Source organism: Trachurus japonicus, chromosome 10 (assembly GCF_045865225.1).
Source record: "Trachurus japonicus isolate A0001 chromosome 10, Traja_1.0".
NCBI classification, from domain to species: domain Eukaryota; kingdom Metazoa; phylum Chordata; class Actinopteri; order Carangiformes; family Carangidae; genus Trachurus; species Trachurus japonicus.
Genome location: NC_140916.1, coordinates 25,524,315 through 25,547,345, shown reverse-complemented (window position 1 = coordinate 25,547,345; position 23,031 = coordinate 25,524,315). Strand labels below are relative to the sequence as shown.

At 40.4% G+C, this 23,031-nt stretch overlaps 1 protein-coding gene across 3 annotated transcripts; it reads right to left on the bottom strand.

Annotated features, from left to right (window-relative positions):
* Positions 1 to 765: 765 nt before the first annotated feature.
* stag2b (STAG2 cohesin complex component b) lies at positions 766 to 22,925 on the bottom strand. Of its 3 annotated transcripts, none has more exons than XM_085788373.1 (34): positions 22,794 to 22,925; positions 20,481 to 20,609; positions 20,314 to 20,395; positions 20,009 to 20,152; positions 19,796 to 19,892; positions 19,540 to 19,616; positions 19,138 to 19,342; positions 17,973 to 18,124; positions 17,049 to 17,122; positions 16,820 to 16,943; positions 16,102 to 16,200; positions 15,859 to 15,938; positions 15,611 to 15,718; positions 15,127 to 15,238; positions 14,899 to 15,016; positions 13,443 to 13,546; positions 12,875 to 12,967; positions 12,680 to 12,769; positions 12,383 to 12,586; positions 11,804 to 11,874; positions 11,601 to 11,688; positions 11,405 to 11,485; positions 11,201 to 11,293; positions 10,577 to 10,751; positions 10,322 to 10,461; positions 10,081 to 10,182; positions 9,818 to 9,966; positions 8,363 to 8,491; positions 7,894 to 8,120; positions 6,625 to 6,847; positions 5,826 to 5,933; positions 5,587 to 5,713; positions 4,771 to 4,848; positions 766 to 2,671 (listed from the first exon to the last, which is right to left on the bottom strand). In XM_085788373.1, exons 2-34 carry the CDS (start codon positions 20,522 to 20,524, stop codon positions 2,648 to 2,650), a joined length of 3,822 nt encoding a protein of 1,273 aa, XP_085644499.1. In that variant the 5' UTR covers positions 20,525 to 20,609; positions 22,794 to 22,925; the 3' UTR covers positions 766 to 2,647. The 3 variants fall into 3 exon arrangements, with proteins under 3 accessions (XP_085644499.1, XP_085644498.1, XP_085644497.1); XM_085788372.1 differs by having other exon boundaries at positions 22,304 to 22,817; XM_085788371.1 differs by having other exon boundaries at positions 22,661 to 22,817.
* Positions 22,926 to 23,031: the final 106 nt, after the last annotated feature.

Below are 23,031 nucleotides of genomic sequence, written 5' to 3'. Positions count from 1 at the left end.
TCTGCAGGAACACCACGAGCAGTACGTTTCAGAAAGGGCTGACAGCTCAAAAGAGAATCAAGCAGGGCTGCCGAGGTAAGTGCTTTTCTGCACATTATTCTGACAGGCGACATGTGACAAGCAGACTGACGTAGTGATAGATGAGTCTCTTCATGTATCACAGGCTGGACATGAAGGGGAGCTCTCTGCCAGGTCCCATTCTAATAGGCCCGCATTGATCTGAGCTCCTCTTTATTAATCATGCACTTAACACAGAAGTCTCTGATGCTTTCATCCCTTCCTCTGCTTCCTCGTGTCCTTACTTTTATCATTACAGCAACTGTGGCGCGCTTTGTCTCCACTGAACACATTACTCTCGCCACAATGGGCCCTTTTGATAGTCAACACAAATGTAAGAGCTGTCACACACTGAGATATGTACATTTAAGATGCAGAGGACCAATGGATACATATTCATAGCCCCGTCAGCACGCGGAAAAAGATACATATATTACACAGTGTGACACCATATAGACTAATAGCACTGCCACTGTGGAGAGATTAGACTGTCTGCTGTAGACCATACTGCCCCCTTATGGTGTTAAAGTGAACACATTTTAAGGGATTATCATCAGAACTTCCAACTACATTTTTCCCCCCACAAACTGCTTGTGGAGAAAGACTATAGTTGTAGTTGTGTGTCGTCTGGATGTGGGTAAAAACAAAAAGTGCATTGTAGTGAAATAGCACATTGAGTTCAGTGTGGTCAGTAAAAAGTAGCACAGATGAAATGTGTTGATTTTTATTCAAAAGTTACTGTCTCCAGACAAGTACAAATCAGAAAACAGAGTGACTGAAGGAGGATGGGATAATAGACAACAACTTAGAGTGTAGGCAAGAGTGCATGAAAAAAAAAAAAAAAACATAAAACGAAACACAGACATGGCCAAAAGGAAGGAAGGAAAGAAATTAAATTTTGTATATATACACATGATCTAATAAGAATTTATACCAATGTAGTGGTAAGTAACAAACAATAAACAGTACTTTTTCCTTAAAAGAATTTTCTTTTTTACTTACATAAAATAATTAGGCAAAACACATATAGGCTGTTCATCTACTTTATCACATTACATCTGACCACCTCATGTTTCATGTTCTAAGAAGCCAATTATCCACCTTTAAACATGACTGATCCTCTGACATGGAAGATTACTGTGAGAGAAGGTGACCTTCACAAGCATGTTTAAGGCTTAAGCATGGAATGACTACAAAATAAAAACCTCAGTAGACAAAACATTTCATTAAAACTTGTGTGTGACAAATATATGTCAAAATCTAAGCTTTGTCTAGCTGCCACAGCGCTGCTGAATAACTTTCATCTTCAGTATTGTCTGAATGACTACCTTTCACTTTTAACATTTGAAATCTTTAAGTATTTTGTGACAGGACTTTTCATGTTGAGAAAACCTTAAAGCTGAATTTCACAAGTCTTTTCATTAGTTTTATCCAAACTAATTTACATGTAGGAAAAAAGGTAGAAACCCGAAGACATTATCAAGACAAAAAGAAAATAAAGAAAAAAAGAAAAAACATAAAAATACAAATTTAAAAATCTTCCTTGATGCATGGCTTCACATGCTTTCATTTTTTTAAGTTGTACTTACACATTTCTCAAACTTTGTGACTGAAGGTTGAAAAGTTGAAAATAAGAAAACCAAAAGCACATATAAAATCAGCACCAATTCATATATAACTTTTATTTAAAATGTAGAGATACCCATTTCAACATTATGCTGCTGGAGTTTGCTGTGATTTTCTTTGACTGAGCGTCTTCCTTCCAGAGCCCACACAGTGGCACTACTGGGAATTATCTCTGCTCATTGTTGGGGGACATGTTTCCCTAGTAGATGGTGGTTCAGGAGTGGTCCAGATCTTGGGGTAAGCTCTAGGATTTACTGCTTAACAGTGTGGAGCATTCAGTGGACTCTGGGAATCTTCACAGCATAAAGAGATCCTGACTGATTCTACGCGACGTCTCACCATCTTAACCACCAGTGGTTTATCAGGACCTCAACTCAGGCCCAACAACAGGGAAAAGAAACTTAAGAGATAGAGGGAGGGGAGAAAAAAAAGAAAGAGCACAGAAACATAAAGACCTCCATCCACTTGGCTAACACAGTACAAGCAAGCTACTACAGTCTGTTTATAAATTACTACTTCACACCTGGTAACTTACTACAATTGTAAAAAGGGTTAGACATAAACAAAAAATGTTTCTTAAGTTAAACACACCAATTCATCCCCGTTTAAAAAAAAATATAGGAAAAAGAAAAAAAAAGGAAAGGGAAAAAAAAAAAAGCTATTATGGATTTTTCTTCAGACATGTCTCATTTCTAATAGGTTTGGAAGTGGCCTGTTACACTATTTCTGAACAGGAAGAGCTTACCCAAGATTATAAAAGTAAATATTTGAAACAAAGTCCTCTCTGAGCAAGCAACACTGAGTGTGGGTTGTCATTGGTCCACGTGGAGTACAAGCCAGAATTTTTTTTGTCTTGTTTTTGCTTTTTCTTAGAGAAAACGCTTCTGTTTTCGCATCTAAAATTCTCTTTAAATACAAAGCGCCTCTTCTGTTATCCCAGCGTCAAAATCATCTGGATATTAGCTTAAAACATGGACACCCCAAGAACCTGGAAGAAGCAAAGGAGAAAGAAAATCAATTAACAACAATTTTAATTTAGTTAAACTCACATTTAATATGAAAGGAATTGTTCGAGTAATGACATGCTGATTGTCAAAGACAAAACCTGGAAATTACACTTTCCCTTGTATAGAATAAAAATGAAGAATGCAGGATGGTTGTATTGCAGATGATGAACATTAAATCTCACACGCTAGAGGAGATTGCGAGATCCCATTTAGAAAAACTTTATTTGGTCAGTCAGTGTTTTCCTGTAGGGCAGGCAAAGAGTGGAATACAATACCACAAAACATAAGAGAGTCCATTTCATACGGTGCATTAAAAGCCAATCTAAAGAAATGGTTAATAGAAAACCAAATTTGTGAACACTAGTCCCTGAATCCCCTGTAGTACATGGCTTAATTAATTAAGTGTAATCTGACATGTACTTGTTGTTCTTGTTGTTGATATGAATATTCCCCTGTCTGAATGGGGGATGTACATTTCTGTGTGGTTGAGGGGTAAAGGGAGTACTGGTTGTGGATTGGATGGTGTGTGTGCATGTGTGCGTATGGGTGGGAGGGGTGGGGGTCAAAGTATAATGTTACTGCTGTAAATATTGTGCTATTTGTCTTAATGTAATTTGCTACCTTTATTATAGGTCTCATTGCCATGCTCCATCCGGCAGGGGGACTGCCAACGGAAATTAGCCTATTGGCTATAATTGGGTGCATTTACATTTTATCTTTTTAAAATGTTCATTAATGGACACTGTCCCTCTCGAACAAATAAAGGAAAAAGAAAGAAAGACGTTGTACTTTGTACTTGTTCCACATGGAAGACATGTTTTGTTTTGGTGGCCTGTCACGCATCGTTGCTTTGAACAGGGTGGGAGGCAGGACTACACTCCACAGCACACACACAGCACACACTGCTTCTCTCAATCGAAGACACCAGAGTGTTAACCACAGGTGATTACTTAAAGGTGATTGGACTTAATGCTTCTAGTCACCAATCTACCAGTCACACCTTTTAATGAAAACTAGCTGATAATGCTGCGGCTGCTGATCAAATTTAAATAAACAATGATGCTAGGTTTATTCAAACCTAAATATAAAGGTTAAAGGTCATGTTGTGTAAAATCAGACAACATAAGACACTGGGACAGAAAGTGACAGCGTCACAAGGTTTTGACTAATGCCTGCTCACAGCAAGAATGCAGTATGGAAATTGCTGTCTGTTTTCAACATTGCTGACATCATGCTGCATTGGGTGTTTTGACTTTCTGTCTGCTGTTTCACAATATAATCTTATCTACAGCCACATCCATTTTTAACTCTGGAAAAATAATTCAGAGTGGAAAAAATGGCCCTGAGCCAGACTTGTTCTGAGCTGTGGTGCAGTGAGTTGTGTCATACACCGAGTGACCAAATGTGCTGTATTATAACTTAGTTCAGAAAAAAAAGCTTAATAGAAGAAGTTAAGTGTTTCTGTTTTTATGACAATTAAATCATTTAAAAAGTCGACATAGAACACCCACACAGTGCTCTAGTGAGATGGTGTCTGAAGAATCCTGCATTTTAAAAGGCATAACCTCAGGGTTTCTTAAGGTCGGGACATATTTTAACAAGACTTAAGGCTGGCAGTAAACTCTGGAATAAATAAAATTTGGCGTGTTTATACAGGCACAAATAGCAGCTTTGCAACCAATAAGAAATGTTGCATTTGGCTGCCATGCGTGCAGCCTGGTCTACTGAACTTGTCTAAATGTTTTGATGTCTCATTCAGTGCCCCAAATACAACACGCTTGCAAGTGTTCCATGTAATGTAACTGGTTGCAAGCCATGTATTTTCAAATGACTTCCATAGAGTTATACTAATTTTAGTGTTTTCTTTCTTTGAAGAAAATCACAGGTTGTGTGACTCTCACTGTGCCTCCAAGGTTCTCCAGCATGCCATAACACAAACACACCTGGAGTCTCAACAAGTGTGTTGGTTTTTGTTTACAGTGCTCCAAATAAGAGCAGTCTGAAAGGAAAACTGAATTGCGGAGCTAGCCTGTGAATATGCATGGCTTTCAAATTTTAGTAATAGAGAAGTGCTCCTTACTGATTCATCCATGATAGAAGCAGGGTCAAAATAGTCTGGCTTGAGCTCAGACCTCTCACGACGGTTCTTGGAGGGTGGCTGGAAGACAAAGAGGAGCAGTTCAGCAACACATATTTCACTAACTTTTCTTGCTGTAACAGCTGCTTTGGCAGACAACCAATGAATGCTTGAACAACCTTCGCTTATACTAAAAACCAGGTTTAAATCATACTGGGAAAAAACTAAGTGGTGAAATGGATTTTTGCAACATGCATGACAATATTAAAAAAAGAAGTTAAATGGAAATAATTAAATCACATGTGCAACAAACATTTGAATTTAGAGGATCTAGGGCAGTTGTTCAATTTTCTGGTTGATTCAACATGACATTTGGAGCCCAGCACTAGCAGAAGCATCCAAAATAGACATTTGTCTTGGATAAAATTTAGTTCTGGCTTTACACTCGGCATACATGGTTCTGCAGTCTTGGCGTGAAACAGTCAAATAAATTAGCCATGTTTTCTCGTGTTGTACCAACAGTTGCATGGCCCGGTCAACAGAGTGGGTTTCATCATATTTTTAAAGCCTAAAGACCAGATATATCCTTTCCCCCAGGCTACAATTCTATGGGATGATGTCTCTTGTCAACGCAGACAGAGTGTGCATGAAACCAGCTACCAAAATATAATTAAATTGGCATATATTATGGTCACAGTTAGTGTGATTTTGAAAGGGGATTTAATTGACGATTGAAGTTACACCTCTCCAGGTTTTTCCCTGTGAAAGGGGAACCAAAAAATAACAGTCAAGAATGAATGTGTAAAATGTATATCTCACCAGATCAATGTCCATGGTGTCAAAGTCCATGCCTTCATTGAGGTCATCCATGCGTCCCTCAGACGACATCATCACATCCTCCACAATTGGCTCTTCATCTTCCTCCATAAGCCCAGTGCCGCGACGACTGTAAAAAAAACAACACCACCACCATTATAAAAAGATGGAATCATACTGTCAATGGATGATGTGAATTCCTTTCACAGGCGCATTTTTGTAGAGGTGGGTTTGTGTCTTACATAGCATGCTGCAGGTTGGTTCTGAGCTTGGCGTAGTTCATGGCTCTTTCCTGTTGCTGGCGTGCCTCTTCTTGCTGTCTCTGAGTCAGCATCCACGTCACCTGGGAACTGAATGCAAAAGAGTAATTAGCCATGTTGTTTGGTGATTTAACTGGCTATACCACAAGGAGCTCAGTTAGAGCAATATAGATGGCCACTGGACTGGTGCCTGTGAAAAGTCAGGGTGGATAAATAAACTAGTCAGTCACTGTCCCTGAAGAGCTAACACTTGGCAGGCTGTTAAGTACAAGCATTTTGCTACCATTTGCCCTCCAAATTAATAACACACCAAATTGGAAATTACAGTGAATGCTGTCCTAATGTATTCTGGCTCGTATTCCAGTCCTCCGATCCCATTCTTAGGCGATCAGGGATGTATGGAACTGAGTGATGGGCTTGGATATATGCCCAGTTAAATTTATAAAATCTTGTGATAGGACATATTGAAAAATAACACAGTTAATTAAAAGTAAAAGGCCTTCAAAGAGTTTTGGAAATGCTAGGCCCACACTACAAATGTACAAGAAAAGTTAATGCTGCACTAACTATTTGAGTATCAGAGTATGTCTGGGGACATAAAAGTTTTTGTCATGAAATGGAACTTTTCAATGCAATCAAGTGTCCCCTTAAATGAAAATCAAAAACAGTGTTTACATGTTGCGACTGAGAAAGAATCAATGGACTTGTAAACATCTTGTAATCATGTGCAACATGTGTTGTACCAAACTGTCGCTGTACCTTAAAACAGAGGAATGCTTACTTGTAATCCATGGGTGTCTGGTGGTGCTGAGGCGTCTGTTGATGGTGCTGTGGGTGTTGGTGGGGTTGCGGCTGGTCATGAGGAAGAGGGTAGACCCCCATGTAGCTGTCATCACGACCCCTCTTAGGGTCTCGCATGGCAGTGGAGGTGAGGTGAGGGGACGGCATCATGACTGGGGTCTGCATGGTCTGCTGCCACACCTCACCGCTGCTGCTGCTCTCCTCTGGAGAGGAAGGGCAGAAGTGTGAGACAAACTAAACAAATGTGCACATTCTTCTTTCTTTTTTTTAATACTTGTTTGAAGGGCCTGATATTTTCCTCCAGAAAGCCAATTTCTGGGGGGAAATGTTCCTTTACTGTCAACAAATGTTGAGTTTCAAAACATAACTGAGCGAATGTTAAAACCGTTATTGGCTACAATAACAAAACAAATGTTTTTATCTGTAAAACTCGGGCAGGGGTTCTCATCATTTGTTTTTCTGAAGACCTCAAAAAAGATGTCAGAGCATTGGTGCAGTTATTTCCAAAATCGAATCCAGTTCTGGTTGCAATGTTCCATTCAGAGGTTTGCCCTTTGATGCCAGAGGAAATTTGCAATTCATGGTGAAAGAGGGAAAACCAGAAATAATCAGTGACATCAAAAACAAAGATAACAGGAGTGGTTGAATCAAACACTGGAGCGTCTGATATTTTCTGCAATTTGACTTTGCCGGCACCATACTGGCAGCCCTACTCACTGATTTTCCCCAAACAGTACACTGTAACTAAAATGCTATACAAGGCCCTCTATTATATATTCTAGAGAAACCTCTGGTCATGAAAGTCTTAAGCAAACACATGGACACAGATTTAAGTGATGCTGTGATTGGTAAGGAAACAGTCTGTGACAACTCTCTCCACCCATCTGCTGTTTAATCTCCTCACCCATCAGCTCCACTGGCTGAGCTAGGCCAGTAGAAACGCATCTGGGTTAATCTGGGCTCTGATGCTGCTTTTCGTAAAATCATGGTTGGGCTGGGTTATAATGTATGTGGTTCTCATGAAAAACTGTGCTCTGTGTATTTGTACATCGGCAGACACTGAGGAGTTGAACTGATGGATGTTTATTGTTAATAAGGAGGCTGCCAGAGTCCAATTGTAGCTGTCACCACTATCTACAATGAAGGTAATTTTTTATTTTTTTCCTCAAGTGGGGAAAAAAAGAAGAAGCTCAGAGTGCCAGATACAAAACATTATTAATGATTTTGTTGATTCCCAAACGTGCTGTACCTTCTGGCAGCTTCCTCTTGGCTGCTGAAGTTCCAGCTGCAGCAGCAGGGGGCTTGGTCTTCTTGGAGCGAATGGAAGAGCCTCTGCTGGAGTAGCCACTCATCACTGACATGGTATCATCATCACCGCCAGCCTGCAGGGAATTTCTGTAGGAGATGAGGGGGAGCCAGCAGTCTTCTCGCTGCAGTGCCATCTGGAACGTCATGAAGCGCTCCAGGTACATGTGGCTGGGGAGAAGCAGGAGGTCACATAGACAAGATGAATAAACCCATGCATCCATGCATGCAGAGAACAAACTTTACACACAAAACCAGGTGCACATTCCAACTGGAGGGTGAAAAAACAAGCCTCAGAGCAGCCCCACACGCATCACAAAACACCAGTTGCACCAGTTGTCACAAACACCTGTTGCACTGACACTCTGAGGCCTCCCACCTGTCAGCTCAGCAGAAAAAAAACAACAACTTACACAGTCCTCTTGTCTTGTCTCATAAGCTTGGAGGAGAACTCGCTGAGGATGTCTAAGAATGCCAGGTTGAGGGGAGGGCCTCCTTCTCCCTGGGGACTAGGCTCCTTAAATGCAAACTCGATACCATCCCTGAGAGTTGTACAGAGACAGAGAGGAACAGTAACACACAGTGAGCAGAGAAGAAGAAACGGTTTAATGGACATCGAACCAAAAAAGACAGATGCATACCGAGGGGTGAAAATTCAAAGTCTAAGGTATCATAAAAAACTGAAGTTTCTCTTAAAAGGTATATTGTCCTCTGGGACGCACCAAGTCAAAATGAATTCTTCTAAACAGAGTCCCACATCTTAAAGTGCATGACCACTAAATGTGCCAAGATACATGATTTTTGTTTGTTTCTAAAGGAACCCTGATGGTTTTCTAAATCTATCAGCCTTATTGCTCAGGCAATGCACATTCCCTACATCACTGTGGAAAGATGTTTGGTCTGTTCCTCACAACTACAGCCAGTAGACATGACCTAATACAACAAAACAAAAATTGACATAAGTGATGCTAAAAACTAAGGTGATTATGTATGAGGTGTTCAAAGTCAGAATTTTGTCTTGTCTGAAACTCGTAATGCTGCCAGCTAGGTCTAAGCGAGACTGTTAACCTCAATATGTTTTATTTTGTTAGATAAAAAGGTAAATAAAATCAAGACAGATATAAAGCAGATCTTTCAGTCTGTGTTTCATTACTTGAATTCTCAACATCCACACACACGCTCAACATTGTAAAGCATGCCCATATGTTGGACAAGTATGGGAGATACCCAGGCAAACATCACAAATACTGGCTTCCTTGGAACCAGACTGAGATTATAATTTAATAATTCACAGGGGAAAAACAAAGCCACTGTGATGAATTGGGTAATTACAGATGTGAAGGATTGTGTGATTTTATACACTCAACTCTCCATCACTGCTAAAATGAAACAACATGCATCATCCTGAAAGGTCAAGACTGCATGAACAATATTTTCTTATTTTTCCACTGCACCAGTTAATGTTTACACAAAGCGGTGGGAAAAACAGGATAATGCAGTGGCAGACAAAAGTGTTGTGTTACAAATCTTCTCAATATTTTACTAGATAAGAGCTTATGTGTGGGTTTCTTACATGGTGCTGGCAACAGACCTTTTTTGTTTTTATAAGCACCGTGGCTCTTCTGTGTTTGAACAGTCTGACAGTGTTTGTACATTTTCTTCAGTACTACAGTACTTACCAGTGCATGGGAATAAAAAAAAATACACCATTTTATCACTTAAGCCTCTGAAATCCAGAGGAGGAAAAAACATGGCCAGAGGAAACACACTATTCAAAGAGTAATTTGTCTGACATGGCAGTTCCCAGATGCAAGTCCAAAAATGTGAGAAGAGCAATGCAGTGTAACAAGACCACAGTGAAGCCTTACTTGTGCAGCATAGCGATGGCATCTCTGGTTTTGACTTGATCAAGACCAAAGGTTAGAGAAAAACGACGAGCCAACTCTTTGATTCCACAAAACGCAGAGGAGGAGCGATCGAACCCGTGACCCAGCTCAGACAGCATTTCATTGAACAACTGGAAAGAAATTGAATAGGAAAGATTGCTTGAACAATGTGTTAAAAATGAGATACATGATCAAAAACAATAAAACTGCTGAATAAGTGAGTCAATGAGTGAGTGTTCGCCGACCTGCTGCAAACTGAGGATGAGCGTCTTGGCACACTGAATCTTGTCGATTTGCCGAGTCTTACTCATAGTCTCCTTGATGATGTCACCATAATCATTGTAATACTGTGAAGAAGGGAAAAATAATTATATATCTATGTACATTAGATGATTTACATGCCCACTTGTTTGACAAACCCTGTGTTTAATACTGAAAAAGTATTTGCAAACTGTATAGCTAAAGTTGTAGAAAAGCTGAATTTACCCGCATATACTGCTTAAAGATGTCAGCTCCTGTCTTCATCTCTACCACACAGTAGATGATCAGTTTACAGTAGGCAGCAAGGAGGTTTCTCCTCTTGTGCAGAGCTTCAATCTTTACAGCCTCGTCGTCCTGTTGCCCATCTGGAGAGAGAGGAAGGGGAAAAGTAGTTCTTTAAGATGCACAAAACTGTGCTTTCACTTGCTCTCCCAGGTCACTGGAGCAGAGCGGAGAGTAACTGCACATTTGCATTTGTACCTGTGCTATTTGTATCATCGTCCTGGTCTATGAAGACATGGTTCAGGATGAAGGAGAGTAGTTCAGACTGCAGCGAGTCCTCTGGGGAATAGACAAGGGGCTCCAGGTGTTCCCTGCCTCCGGACACCATCTGGTGGCTGAAGATGAGCAGGAGATCACACAGGATGGTGAATGCCTGAGGGAGAACAGGGGGGAAAAAAGGAAAGCAAGTTAAAGCTCAGTTTGCACAAGCAAAGTATAAAAGCAGTACTTGCAAATTAGATTTTAATCATTGATATCTGTACATAATCACATAGGACAGCATATGGATTCATGTAAATCCTACTCTTTATGTCAGTTATGAGGCACAGGTGGTATCGGCATCAAAGACTGTTTCATCATGAACGAAGTATAGAAATATAGAATAAGCAGTGAAATCTATTTTTGTGAGAACACCATTCTTCATGGCACTTAGTCGATTAAAAATCCACCGTAGCTAAACAGCCACGCCAGTTCATCTGACTTTAAAGGTTTTACCATGTTGCCCCATGGTGAATGTTGTCCATTTTACATACAATCCTTGCTTTGACAACTGTAACCACCGCTGCTGCTAAAAATGCAGATTAGTTGTCATGTCTGTGTCACCTGTTCTTTGACAGCTGTGTTGACATTGGTGAGGTAGCGCTGACACATCATACAGAATGCCCTCATCTGCTTCCTCAGGGTCACCATGTCATCCTGATTCAAAAACAAAAATCAGAATTTTCATTAATTTACACTCTGTACACCTATTAAAATATCCTCAAAACAGTGTAGAAACAGACTTGAGACAGTGAACCTGGACCTCACCTTCCTGGAGCTCCCCTCAGATAATTTAGCCAGATGCCACAAGATCACATAGTGGGTGCACTGCAATGAGTGGATGACTATCTGCTCACAAAAGAGGAGGGAAAAACAAAAAATTCCCAGAGGGGTCAACATTTCTTAAAAACTCATAATTTGTCATCGTCGCAACCACATAACCTTATGATAACAATTTAATAACCTGCTCAGGCATATCCCCATTCTCTATGCCTGTGTTGAGAAGTTTGAAGTTGCTGGTAAAAAGGTCCCACCCCGACAGGTCATGTGCACTGCAACAGATTTAAGAAAGTCTCTGTCAGGTTTAGACACAAGCACATCATTGTTCTAAAAAGGACACGTTTCAGGAACTGTGAAGGAGAAATATGGAGTGTATAATTTTCATACTTGTGAAATGCTGTGATCCTCTTTAGAGTCGACAAAACCTGATATGCATCATCTTCATCAGCATCTTCACCCTGGAAAGAGAAATTACAACTGTGTTGAATTTACGGACAAAAAAAACAACAACAAAACATTTATACTGGTCTAGTTAATGTAAAGCCCTGTGCATGAACATCTTTTTTACAAGAGGGAAAAATACATTTCTAAGGTTAAATACAAAAATTGAAGGAGATTAATTTAGTTTTCTAGTGTTAACATCTTTGTAAGATATGCTTTGATTATTCAAAATATAACCACACAAACACTACTTTCAGGGTGCACTTAACAAATAACCATTGAAATTACATCACAATCTGAGACGTAAATCTCTTCTGCAGATGAATCAAGATGTACAGAATTCATTGACATAAAATAAGAGAAGAGTGCAACAATTTATGGCCAACAAAGAGGCAAGTGGTGATACTATAAAATGAGGCAATGCATATGTTGGTCTAAGAGGATTAGGCCCACTTTTCCAAAGAGAAAAGGGAGAATAATGATGCATGCTCAGGAATGTTGACATGTGCATCCTGTTACTCCTACCTCCTGCAGAAAATCCTCCAGTAGTCTGTTGAACTTGTCAACCAACTCATCCAGCAGCTGGGAACGGGCAATGTCCACCCTATTAAAGATTGTGAACTCCTCATTGCAGAGGGCATGATAAGTCTTGGAGCAGGCCTCCAAAACTTCAGTGTCTGTGTGCTTCTCCACAATTTCCCTGATCTGACGTAACAGGGACTCCAGGTGCTGGATTAGAGATAAAATCATGTGAGATCATCAATGAGGAAAATAAGCAACAATATGAGCGTGTTATATGCACTACTGCTGTGCATTTCTTACCTTCTCCAGACGCCCTGTGGTATAAATTTCCAGGTCAAAGAACTGAGGCAACTGCAACAAATTGGTCACCTTCTCTGCATCCACGGCATACTGCAGAACAAACAATTCAACCAAATCACATTTTCTGATTCATGAATACACACCTGAAGCTCGCAGCCCTGCTTGTTGAAAACACTGTGAGTGGATGTAACAAACCTTGGCCAGTAGAGGGGGCAAAGACACAGCAAAGAGCTCTGTCATTCTGGTCCTGTCATCCAGCTGAGTCTTCTTCTCTTTAGCCGTCATCACCTGATCATAGAGGCAGAGATCATAGTAGAAAACGGTTGACTTTTTGCATACAAACTAGTTTTAAGAACAAGCATAAAACTTCTGACTGCTCTTTTTTTTTTTTTAACCCAAGAATTGTTTTTAATCTTTAACCCCTCAGGGAGTGCTACCTAAATTTTGGTACACTGTTGTCTGACTCTCAATATAATGTCAGCAAAGCTCCTGTTACTACTTATTCTCCTTAATTTCTATCTCAGCTGTTTCTTCATTAATGCTATATTTCTCAATTTCCCACTGTTTCAATTATAAATATGTAGCACAACAGGTCCTTTCAACCCAAGTACAGTCTGTTCTGGCCCTGCTAAGTGATCAATGTTCAACCCTGTCATCATGGCGATCCCAGGACAGCTATGTCCATGTTAGGGGGAAAAAAAGTGAATTATCCTTTAAACAGTACATCTACTACCATTGTTCTAGATGTGATAGCCACACTTACCCTCTTCCCCGTGCCTCTTCCAACAGGTGGGTGGCATTCAGCAGCCTGGCGTACAGTGCACAGCATGATTTCGATCAAGGCTGTCTCTTGTCTGTCTGTAAGAGCTACAAAAACAAAACAGAAAAAACAATCAATATACACCACACAATCTGTATTTTGACAGGGCTGATACCCTTAAAAAGAAAAAATATAGCCTATATAATCTCTGTAATCATTAAAGGTTGAGAGAAGTTCAGGCTTCCACTTTTCTTCAACATATTTTTAACATACAACTATCAATAGCACTGACAAAAATATTAGAACCCTTGACCTGACATTTAATAACAACATCGTTTTGAGGCAATCACTGCATCAATAGGTCTTAAGCCCTGTTCTGAACTGGCATTAACATCCACCTCAGGTGATCCAAACAAGTGAACAGCTGCAAGGACAAGCAGGAAAATGCCCGAGATGCATTTGCACATTTGGCATCTGAGATGCAATTACTCAAACCACATAAGGAAAACAAGAATGGCTATGTTCTTATTTGTACACAGGATGGGGAAGTCAGATCCAATCACAAGTGTTCACTCGAGATGCACATGGAGACATGTTGACACCAGGTCTAACAGGGCCTTAAAAACACTGCAGGTAGATTGACTCACACTTGGACAAACAGCACATGTTCTCTCATTTTTCTGGTTGCCTTCTCCTCACTGAGAATTTCAGCTCTTTTCATAGATATTCAATTGGATTAAAATTATTGACTCATAGCAGGCCACTTCAAAACGGTCCAATGTGTTTGTCTCATCCATTCTTGGCTGATTTTATGTTTTGAGTCATTATCCTGCTGAAGGAGCCACAACCTGCCTGCCACAGATTCAAGACACCCTGTGCCAGACCCAACAAAGTATCCCCATTACACAATGTGCCTCTTCCATTCTACAGTGGGGACAGGCGCGCCACTTTGTAGACAGTCTTGGGAGTATGTCACACCATTTTCATGTTGTGTAAAATTTAGTACTGAACAGTTGATCAAGCCAAACTCACAAGACTGTAGGAGCTTTTTGCATACTTTAGAGTTACAAATTGTATCAGTCTACTTTGATTTTTTTTTTCTGTGAACATAGAGCTCACATCATCATACACATAATTCTCTCTCTTTATTCTTATCTGTCCAAAAGACATTGTCCTAAATGCATTGTGGCTTGTCAACACAGCATCTCAATTTTGACAGATTTTTAAAAATGTATTTCTATTGGATCTTCTTTCAGAATCACACTTGAATTCAAAGCAGCGTATGGTGCAAAAAAAAAGAAAGACAGAAGAACGGTGAAAAGAACTGTGAAGTTCAAGACTTATTTTCACATTGTGAAGAATAAGGTTTTTTCTCTTCTGTTCAAATAACAGAATCGGTGTTGGTAGTGTACTTTAAATGTACCAATGTATGCGGGACTGCAATAAACCAGGGCCATACCTTCCTCTCCTGGTAATGGTTCATCTAGCAGTAAGCTGATCATACACTCCCAGTCCTTCAGTAGCTCTGCACCACATTCCCAGAGAGAGTCCACCAGATAGGCTGCATGCTCGTGGAGCTAACGAGAGATGTTCACACAAAGAATGGATAATTCGGTCTGGTTACAGCAAGCCAATGAAGACAGAAATGACAGTCCACGTCTGAGGATTAAAGAGAATGATTATATACCTCACTCTCCAGGAAGAAGAAGACAGTGGTCTTAATGAGGTTGGCGTTGGGGCTTTGTCTGCCTCTTCTCTTGGGGGCACCTTCCTCCTCTGGTTCCCGTTGACTGAACAATCTTTGAAAATATTAATCATTAGTTAGGTATCACGCAGAAACAGCCCCCACATAACCCTTGAACTACATTTCTTAGAAAACTTCTAAATTAAAAACACATAAGCCAGGCTGATAACTGACTAACTTGTTTAATTCAACTTCTAACGGAGGCCAATCATAGACTTCTTACATCACCTACAACTTAGTGATGCTGAGGCAACTATTTAACTCTCATTAACAATCTCATATTTTTACACATCTTTAATTTTCTGTCTCTTTTTATTCCTCCTTCTTTCTTATCCTGCTGTATATTAATTTCCATGAATCTGCTCAAAGCTTCTGTTCCCAGCTTTCACCACTATTTAGTGTAGAGATAGATTTATATCTGACATACTTCTTAAAGAGGAATTCTCCAGCTGCAATAGCAACAGGCCTGTGTGCCGAGTAGACCAAGTGATAGACACTCTCACAGTCTTCAGGGGTCAACACCTCATCCGTGCTACTGCAGAGACAAACACAAAGAATCAGTCAACTAAAGTTACAAAAAGTAGTTAAAAATAACACACACTCTTGCTCTTGGCAGAGTCTACATCCCAGTTGGGACAATAACAGCACTACAATATCAAGAAAACTGTCACTTACTTCAACACTAGAGTGAGTAGTTTAATTGCTTGTACTGCAACATCATACTCCTTGTCAAGAGTCATGGAGACAATGCGGTCCTGGGCAAAGAAAAAACAGACTGAATAAGTTATTGGGCAAAAGGGAGTAATTTCATTACTGTGTGAAATTATATTAGTGCAATGTAGACGGTATAGTGTGAACACATGTTAAACAATTCAGTGTGAGCTGCTGTGTGTAACTTGTCCAGCAGGCGGTGCTGACCTTGAAGCGACTGGTGAAGAGTTCCAATCTGGCATTGAGTTCTCTGTTGTAGTAGAGACCCTGCAGAGCCGTCAGACACTTCAAACGTACCTCTCCTTGCTGTAATACAGAAATATAAAGCAGTTATTTATCAGTTATTGATACTACAGTTACCAACAGCAATCACTTTTTTTAATCAATGTAAAACCATAAAAATTAACATAATGCATAAGTGCCGTTTGAAAATGGAAGTAACATGTTTCTCTTGCCTACAGAATCACCTGAAATGATCCAATCTTAAAAATAAAACAATCATGAAATTTCTTGTGTTTTACCTGCTTTTTAATTTCTGATTTCCCATTATACTATTATTATTATTATACTGTCAATCACTGCTGGAGTTTCAGTCCTGTGCTCTGAATTTTTGTGGCCTCACTTTGTTTACAATTTAGTCAGAGTTTGTGGCTTTAACAGCCCTGCACACCCACACAGGTGTTTTCACTTTTACTGGCTGATTAGACATCTGTGCTACTTAGAGGTTTAAGTCATCCTACACTCAAACAACAACACTAGCTGGAGAGTGAGGAAGATGTCAATCAGACTCAGTCTGTGTATGCCCACACAGTCCTGAGAAGGGGTCTAATCAGGAGAATAATGTGAAAACTCTTGTGGACAGTGAAAGTGTAAGAGCTTTACTATGACTACAAACCTGAATTAAAGAAATCATGCTCTTACTCACCTTATCATGCATTGTCCATCCGACATACTTCAGATAGCTGTCGTTGAGGAAGGCATCGCTATATAGTTTCATCCAAACTCCAATCTCTTCTATACAGATTGCCCTGATTTCTGCTATCGAATCACTGTTGAAACATCATTCCTTGTTAAAATTTACATCAATGAAACCAACCAAAACAGTACAAAAAAATTTACATTTTTGACAAAAGATGTGCTCTATCAAGTCATACCGATATCTGTGAACAAACACTCCTTTGAATATTGCATTCATCATGTTTTCAATCTCATCCTGATTTTCTTGGAGCTGAAATGAAAAACAAAATACATGAGCATGATTGTTTGGTCAAACATAAGGCTTGACTGACTAGAATGTTGCCGTAAGAGGTGACGAAGAGGCATGGTTAACATAACAAGACATGTGTGATGGCCAAATATGCCACCATGCTGTGGTGTGGCTGCACAGTCGACTAACAGATGGATGCCCGGTGGGACCCGCTGTTATATAACCTAATAAACTGACAATGCTAGCTAAATAACACTCAGCACTAACACAGTCACTGCAGGTCCACCACCTACAGAGATGTTGCATTTCTAAAAATGGAACAGATTTATGATCACAAGCTAGAGTAATTATTAACACCTATGTGTGTGTGTGGTGGATGGCAAGGTTCCTGTGTGCATGTGGCTTTCTTGACTTGCCTGAACAATACATCCAGTAATCAACGGCCAATGATCAATTATGATTTCAGTTATGGTAAAATAGTCTAAATTAAATCCTCAATCAAATTCATGTTATGAATAGATACAAAATGGATAGAAAAATGGATACTGTGTAGGGCAAAGTTAAAAATGTCCTTAAATCAGATTTAGTTGCTGACATTTAATTCTACCTGCAATATGAGACCTTCAGTCAATGAACACTACAGTATGTACAGTGAGAGGAAAGGGGGGTGGGGGGCTGAATGGTTGATGTGGAACATCAGGACTATATTGTCATCAGACTCTCTACCAGATGTGAAAAGGAAGATGCAGATACAGCCGACCCAGAACTTGCTGACACTCAAGTTAGATTCTGAACCAACCAGTGTGCATGTGCATGAATGAAAAAGGCATGTACTTAGTAATGGGTATTTCAGCCACATGGCTGACCTTACCTCTTTGCGTTTCTGCAGGAGAAGCTCTAGCCTGTCGTTGGCCCTTTTAGGCACTGCTTTATTCCTCTCCGCCTCATACTGGCGCTGGGTGTTGTCCATGTTGATGCTCAGGTTCAGAGCTACATTCACCAGGGCTGTCATCAGCTTCATGGCTGTTAGAAGGACAAGTACATAAGTAATACGTTTTTATAAGTACATGTCTTGAGTAGAAAAAACCCATTACAATTAAACACTGACAGGTTAGAACAAAAACTGTTTCCAAGACAGACAACAGAGAACTAAAGGGGTGATTTTGTAGGCCAACCTGGAAGTTCACGTGACCTGGCTAGAATTTACCTTGACAAAAAGCCAACTAAATTTTTTGATATGTATTATAATTCCCACCTCTCGCAAAAAATAATAATACCCTTAACTGATAACGGTTGGTTACTTACACATTTTCTTCAGCAAGGAAGTCTCAATACAATTGCCACAAGTAAAACGTTAACGTTGCACAACTTGATGACATTTTGCCACATTTTTTTAAGAAAGATAAAAGCTAAAAAGAAAAATCATATGTTGGATATTTACTTTATTTTATATTGTAGAACAAATGCATTTCTGGCACCTGGCTTAAAATGACTCAAAAAAGAAAAGAAAAAGATTTTGGGACAAGGGAACCAGAGGTGCAAAAATGCTAACCTCAACTATGTTTTAAGGTTTATTCCATGTTTGTCAGTTGAAAGTGCTGTAAACTACAATGCTGCTTCTACATAACTAATATTTGCTGCATGTTTTGCATACCGTTGGTGATTTTGGAACACATGATCTGCCTCAACCAGGTGCTTTTAGTACTTAATTTTGTTGGGTAAATCCACCTACACGGCTAACAACCTATCACTCTTGTGAAAAATAACACAGCCAACAACATAGGTGGAAGCTGTTTTTCCCTTTTAACAAAACTAAGAGGTCTGATCAGCCAAAAGTCAAAAAACTTGTGGATGTTTATCAGTAGTTATAATAAATTCAGTCATTTGCTTAAAATCACTACTTACTTTTGGGATCAGGGAAAATGTGTTTCACAACAGCGTATTGTGAAAACATAACACAATGGCAAACACAGAAAACCAAATGTACCCCTCACACATCAACACTCACAGCTGCAAACAAATACGATTCACTTTACCTGCCAGTGTTGAGGTGTGTCTGAAGGCTCGGACTTGGGAGTCTGATAGTCCGGTGAGAAGAGAGATGACTGTGTCCATCATGTATTCATCATAGATGATACTGTATTGACACTGGCGCACTAGCACCGAAATGAATTCACAAAAGCTTGATTTGAACTTCTTCCACTGGGGCCCTGCTATGGTTAGAGGGTAGTCGCCGCTGTCCTACAGAGACCACATGGGAAGAACATCAGATCACGCAATGATGACATGCAACTATAGTTGGTTACCATCTCTATCCAGCAAAAAAGGTTAGCAAGCTCCATTGTTGTTTGTAGACAGAAGAATTCTATGGTGAATATTTAATCTAAAATTACGGGTTTGTAATATGGTAATGATTATGCTGGGAAAAGTTGAATTACCTCATCAAATTCTTCTGTCATTCGTCGGATGATCTCAGAATTCTGCATGTTGCGAAACATTTCACCACTGACCACACCTGATAAACACAGAGAGGGTTAGACTGAAGACACTGCAAGTTGTAAGTGGAAGAGAAAGTCATCTAGAGGGTACCAAGTTTATCTGGGTGGGTCTGTGGGATGCACAAACTCAGTTCCCACAACACATTATAAAAAGGGATCCATTGCAATATTCAGTGACTAAGACAGACACGCATACCTTTACATCCTGAGCACTGGATGAAGAAATTGATGAGGTCTAGTAGTGCAACATCTCTGTCATGTTTGTAAGACTCAATCCAGTCATCAACAACAGACTGCAGGAAGATAATGACAGATACACAATCATGAATTAATAGAGAATGTAGACCACCATTTTTTCGCATGACCTTTTTTAAAACAAAGTGGCTATTACAGCTCTTGACATTCATACCTGCATTGCACTCCTGCCGAGCTTCACCACCTCAAACAGCATCATGTTTTCCATGCCATTCTCTTGGTGGTGGCCATTTAGCCGACCAGCGCCCTTCCCTCCTTTGCCTTTCTCCCCGGCCGCCTTCTTCCCCTTCTTCCCACCCTGGAACAGAGTAGAAGAGCATGAGGATCAACTGAGTATGCTATGATTATCGGAGAGGACAAAGATATTTTGTACGTTTCACAAATATCTATCCATTTATCTCTGAACAAAATGATTCAAGAGTGTATTATTTGACCAGGATGTTCCGAAGGTTTCTATACCTTTCCTTTAGTTGTGTTTGCAGTCCTTCCATCTAGATCCTCAGAAAAGTCTGTGTCTGAAGAGAATCGTGTGTCTGTGTCCCTGGTAGACACAAGTAGACGTTAGACTGAAAATTCATATCAACATCAAACTTAACAGCAAACAACACATGGAAGCATACACTTACTGAGTATAGGAGTACTCTGATGGTATTTCTGGTGCTGCTATCATTTCTGTAACATCTTCTGGACAACTTCCAACTTATAACTGACTTGAGATCCTCAGAAAATACAAGACAGGAGAGATTGCATGTGACCTAGAAAATGAAACAGTAATTTAGAGAGCTGCACATGAAGATTTATTTCACATTTCTCTACAGCAGAGCAGAAACAAAACACATCACAAAAACAAACATCAAATACGTGCTCACAGAAATCTACACTGTAGTGTGCAAATGTTTTCTGATGCCATTCAGCAAGGAAAAAAAAACGGTTTCACATGGTAACAGGGGGCGGACACAAATGCTCCTGTCACACTCAGCTGTCTGGCCATTGGCTCCCTCTCTTTCTCTGCTTCCCTTGGTTTACAGACAACGTCATGCAATGAAGATTGGAGTGTCTTCCTCAATGGCCAAATATGGCACTGCCTATCCGCCCCATTCATATCTTAACCAATCAAAATACAGTCTCAACATCAACAAGATACCGCAGGCCACAGAGAAACTATTGCTGGGTAGTGATGTGTAAATTAACGGCACATACATCAAACGGGGGCAGTATACACAACTTAAAATAAAAAGGATTCTTATTTTCTCCGCAATTCAAAAACAAATGATAAAACCTCCTCAGCTTTCAAAGAAGTCAATAAAAGCACTCCAGCAAAACATAAACTCCGCCCATCTTATTCCAAATCTAGTTCCCGTAGGTGCGTGTCTCACTCCTAGTACACGCAGTTATGACATAAAAGTGTGTCATTCTTACATTACAATAGCATGCATGAGAAAAGAGTAGACTTTCTCTCACGGTAACTGTACGACATACACCCGACGTAACGTTAGTCACACACTCATTTCCCTCTCAGTATCCTGCAAATGATGGCCCACATATGCCAGACAGTTTTTTCCCCTCCGACCTTTTTTTTTGTATACAATAATCAACGTGAAATCCCCCCACCGTCGAGTACTCTGTCAGCGTCGACCAATACAACATCAACTCGGCATGGGTTACTTGCGAGTTTCAGAGTTTAAATTAAATTGGGGGTATTTATTTTGTTTGGAGATGTGTTTACGTGCCTATTTCCTTAGTAGTGAGGGGCTACTGCATGACAAGACGACGACAATCTATGGGTGTAGACTGAAAAAAGTGGCGCCAAATCGAGCAGTGTATCTCATAAACTTGTTACTGCGACGCTAAGACAGAGCGATTTTGGAGAAAACGAAATGGAGAAACTTAACTATGGGAATTGCTGCAAATCAACGACTCCACGATGTACCGCGCCGGTTCCCTCCAACAACGCCGGCATGGCTATGCTCTCGGTCGGTTCCTGTCAAAATTGACACCGGTGCGCTGCTGGTGCTAGCGCCACTAGCTAAGCGACGGAGGATTTTGGCGTCTTTCACCAGCGTCGGCTACTTGAAATTTGATAAAGTGAGCGTGCATAGCTCAAGCTCAAACTGACTGCGATCTGTTGACCAGGAAGGGCGACAGTCTCATACAACACATTATGGTTAGATATCGGGCACACACCAGCGTTTACTGACGCTATCGTAGTTAGACCATAATAACAAAACAACGCAAGCCCTACTGTACTAGCGCAAGCTAACGGTGGCTAATACACAATAAGGCTAGTCTCTAAAATTTCCAAGGACAATAACCACCCTCTGTCCTCACATTGGTCATATATAATGCTCATCCGAAGACGAAGCCACTAATCACAATTGATATGCTGCTTTTAACGAGCTGAGAATAACTCCCACTAGTTATCTGTGCTAACTGCTACTGCTAACGTTACCTTAAAAAAACATCACGTCCTTGCGTCCTCCATCTTGCCTCGGGAGTTCCAGTGCCGTATTGCATAAGCAACAAACACTTTGTTTACAAATATATAAAGTGCAAGTAAGTCGCTCGAAACAACAAAACGATTATTTTGTTTACGAACTAAATATTTTGAGCTAGTGTGCCAAAAATCCAGCTCGTTAGCCTGCTAACAACCGAAGTAGCCTCGTACCGCGGGCTAGCGAAGCGACTTGGTTCAGGCAGACATCCGCGCTCTGGGCTCATCCAGAGCTAGCCTGGCTAGCGAGACGGCTAGCAAAATACAAATCAACTAACTTCCAGATAGCTCTCCGCCATTTTACAGCTAACTTACCTTGTTGAGAAATGTAGTCCCGCTAGAATCGTAACTTTTACTATTCTTACACAGCCTCCGCCTGGATTCCGCCACAATTCAGCAAAAAGAGTTTAAAAGTCGCGGTCAGAGGCGGTTTCGGACGTTCTCTCACCCCGCTTGCTCCGTAGTTCGGTTTGTTGTTTCGACGACCTGGGAGGAGGAAATCCTGGTGCAGAGCTACCACCTAGCGGCCACAATACCCGTGCTAGATAAACCTTTGATGAACTGACACCCAGTGGTCACTGCCGAGTACTACAGCTGAGGACCGTCGCTTTTTGTGTGCTGTCCTCTCCTGATCCTCTCCCACACGCTGCTGTGGAAAACGTCCAATAATTTAAAAAAAAAAAAAA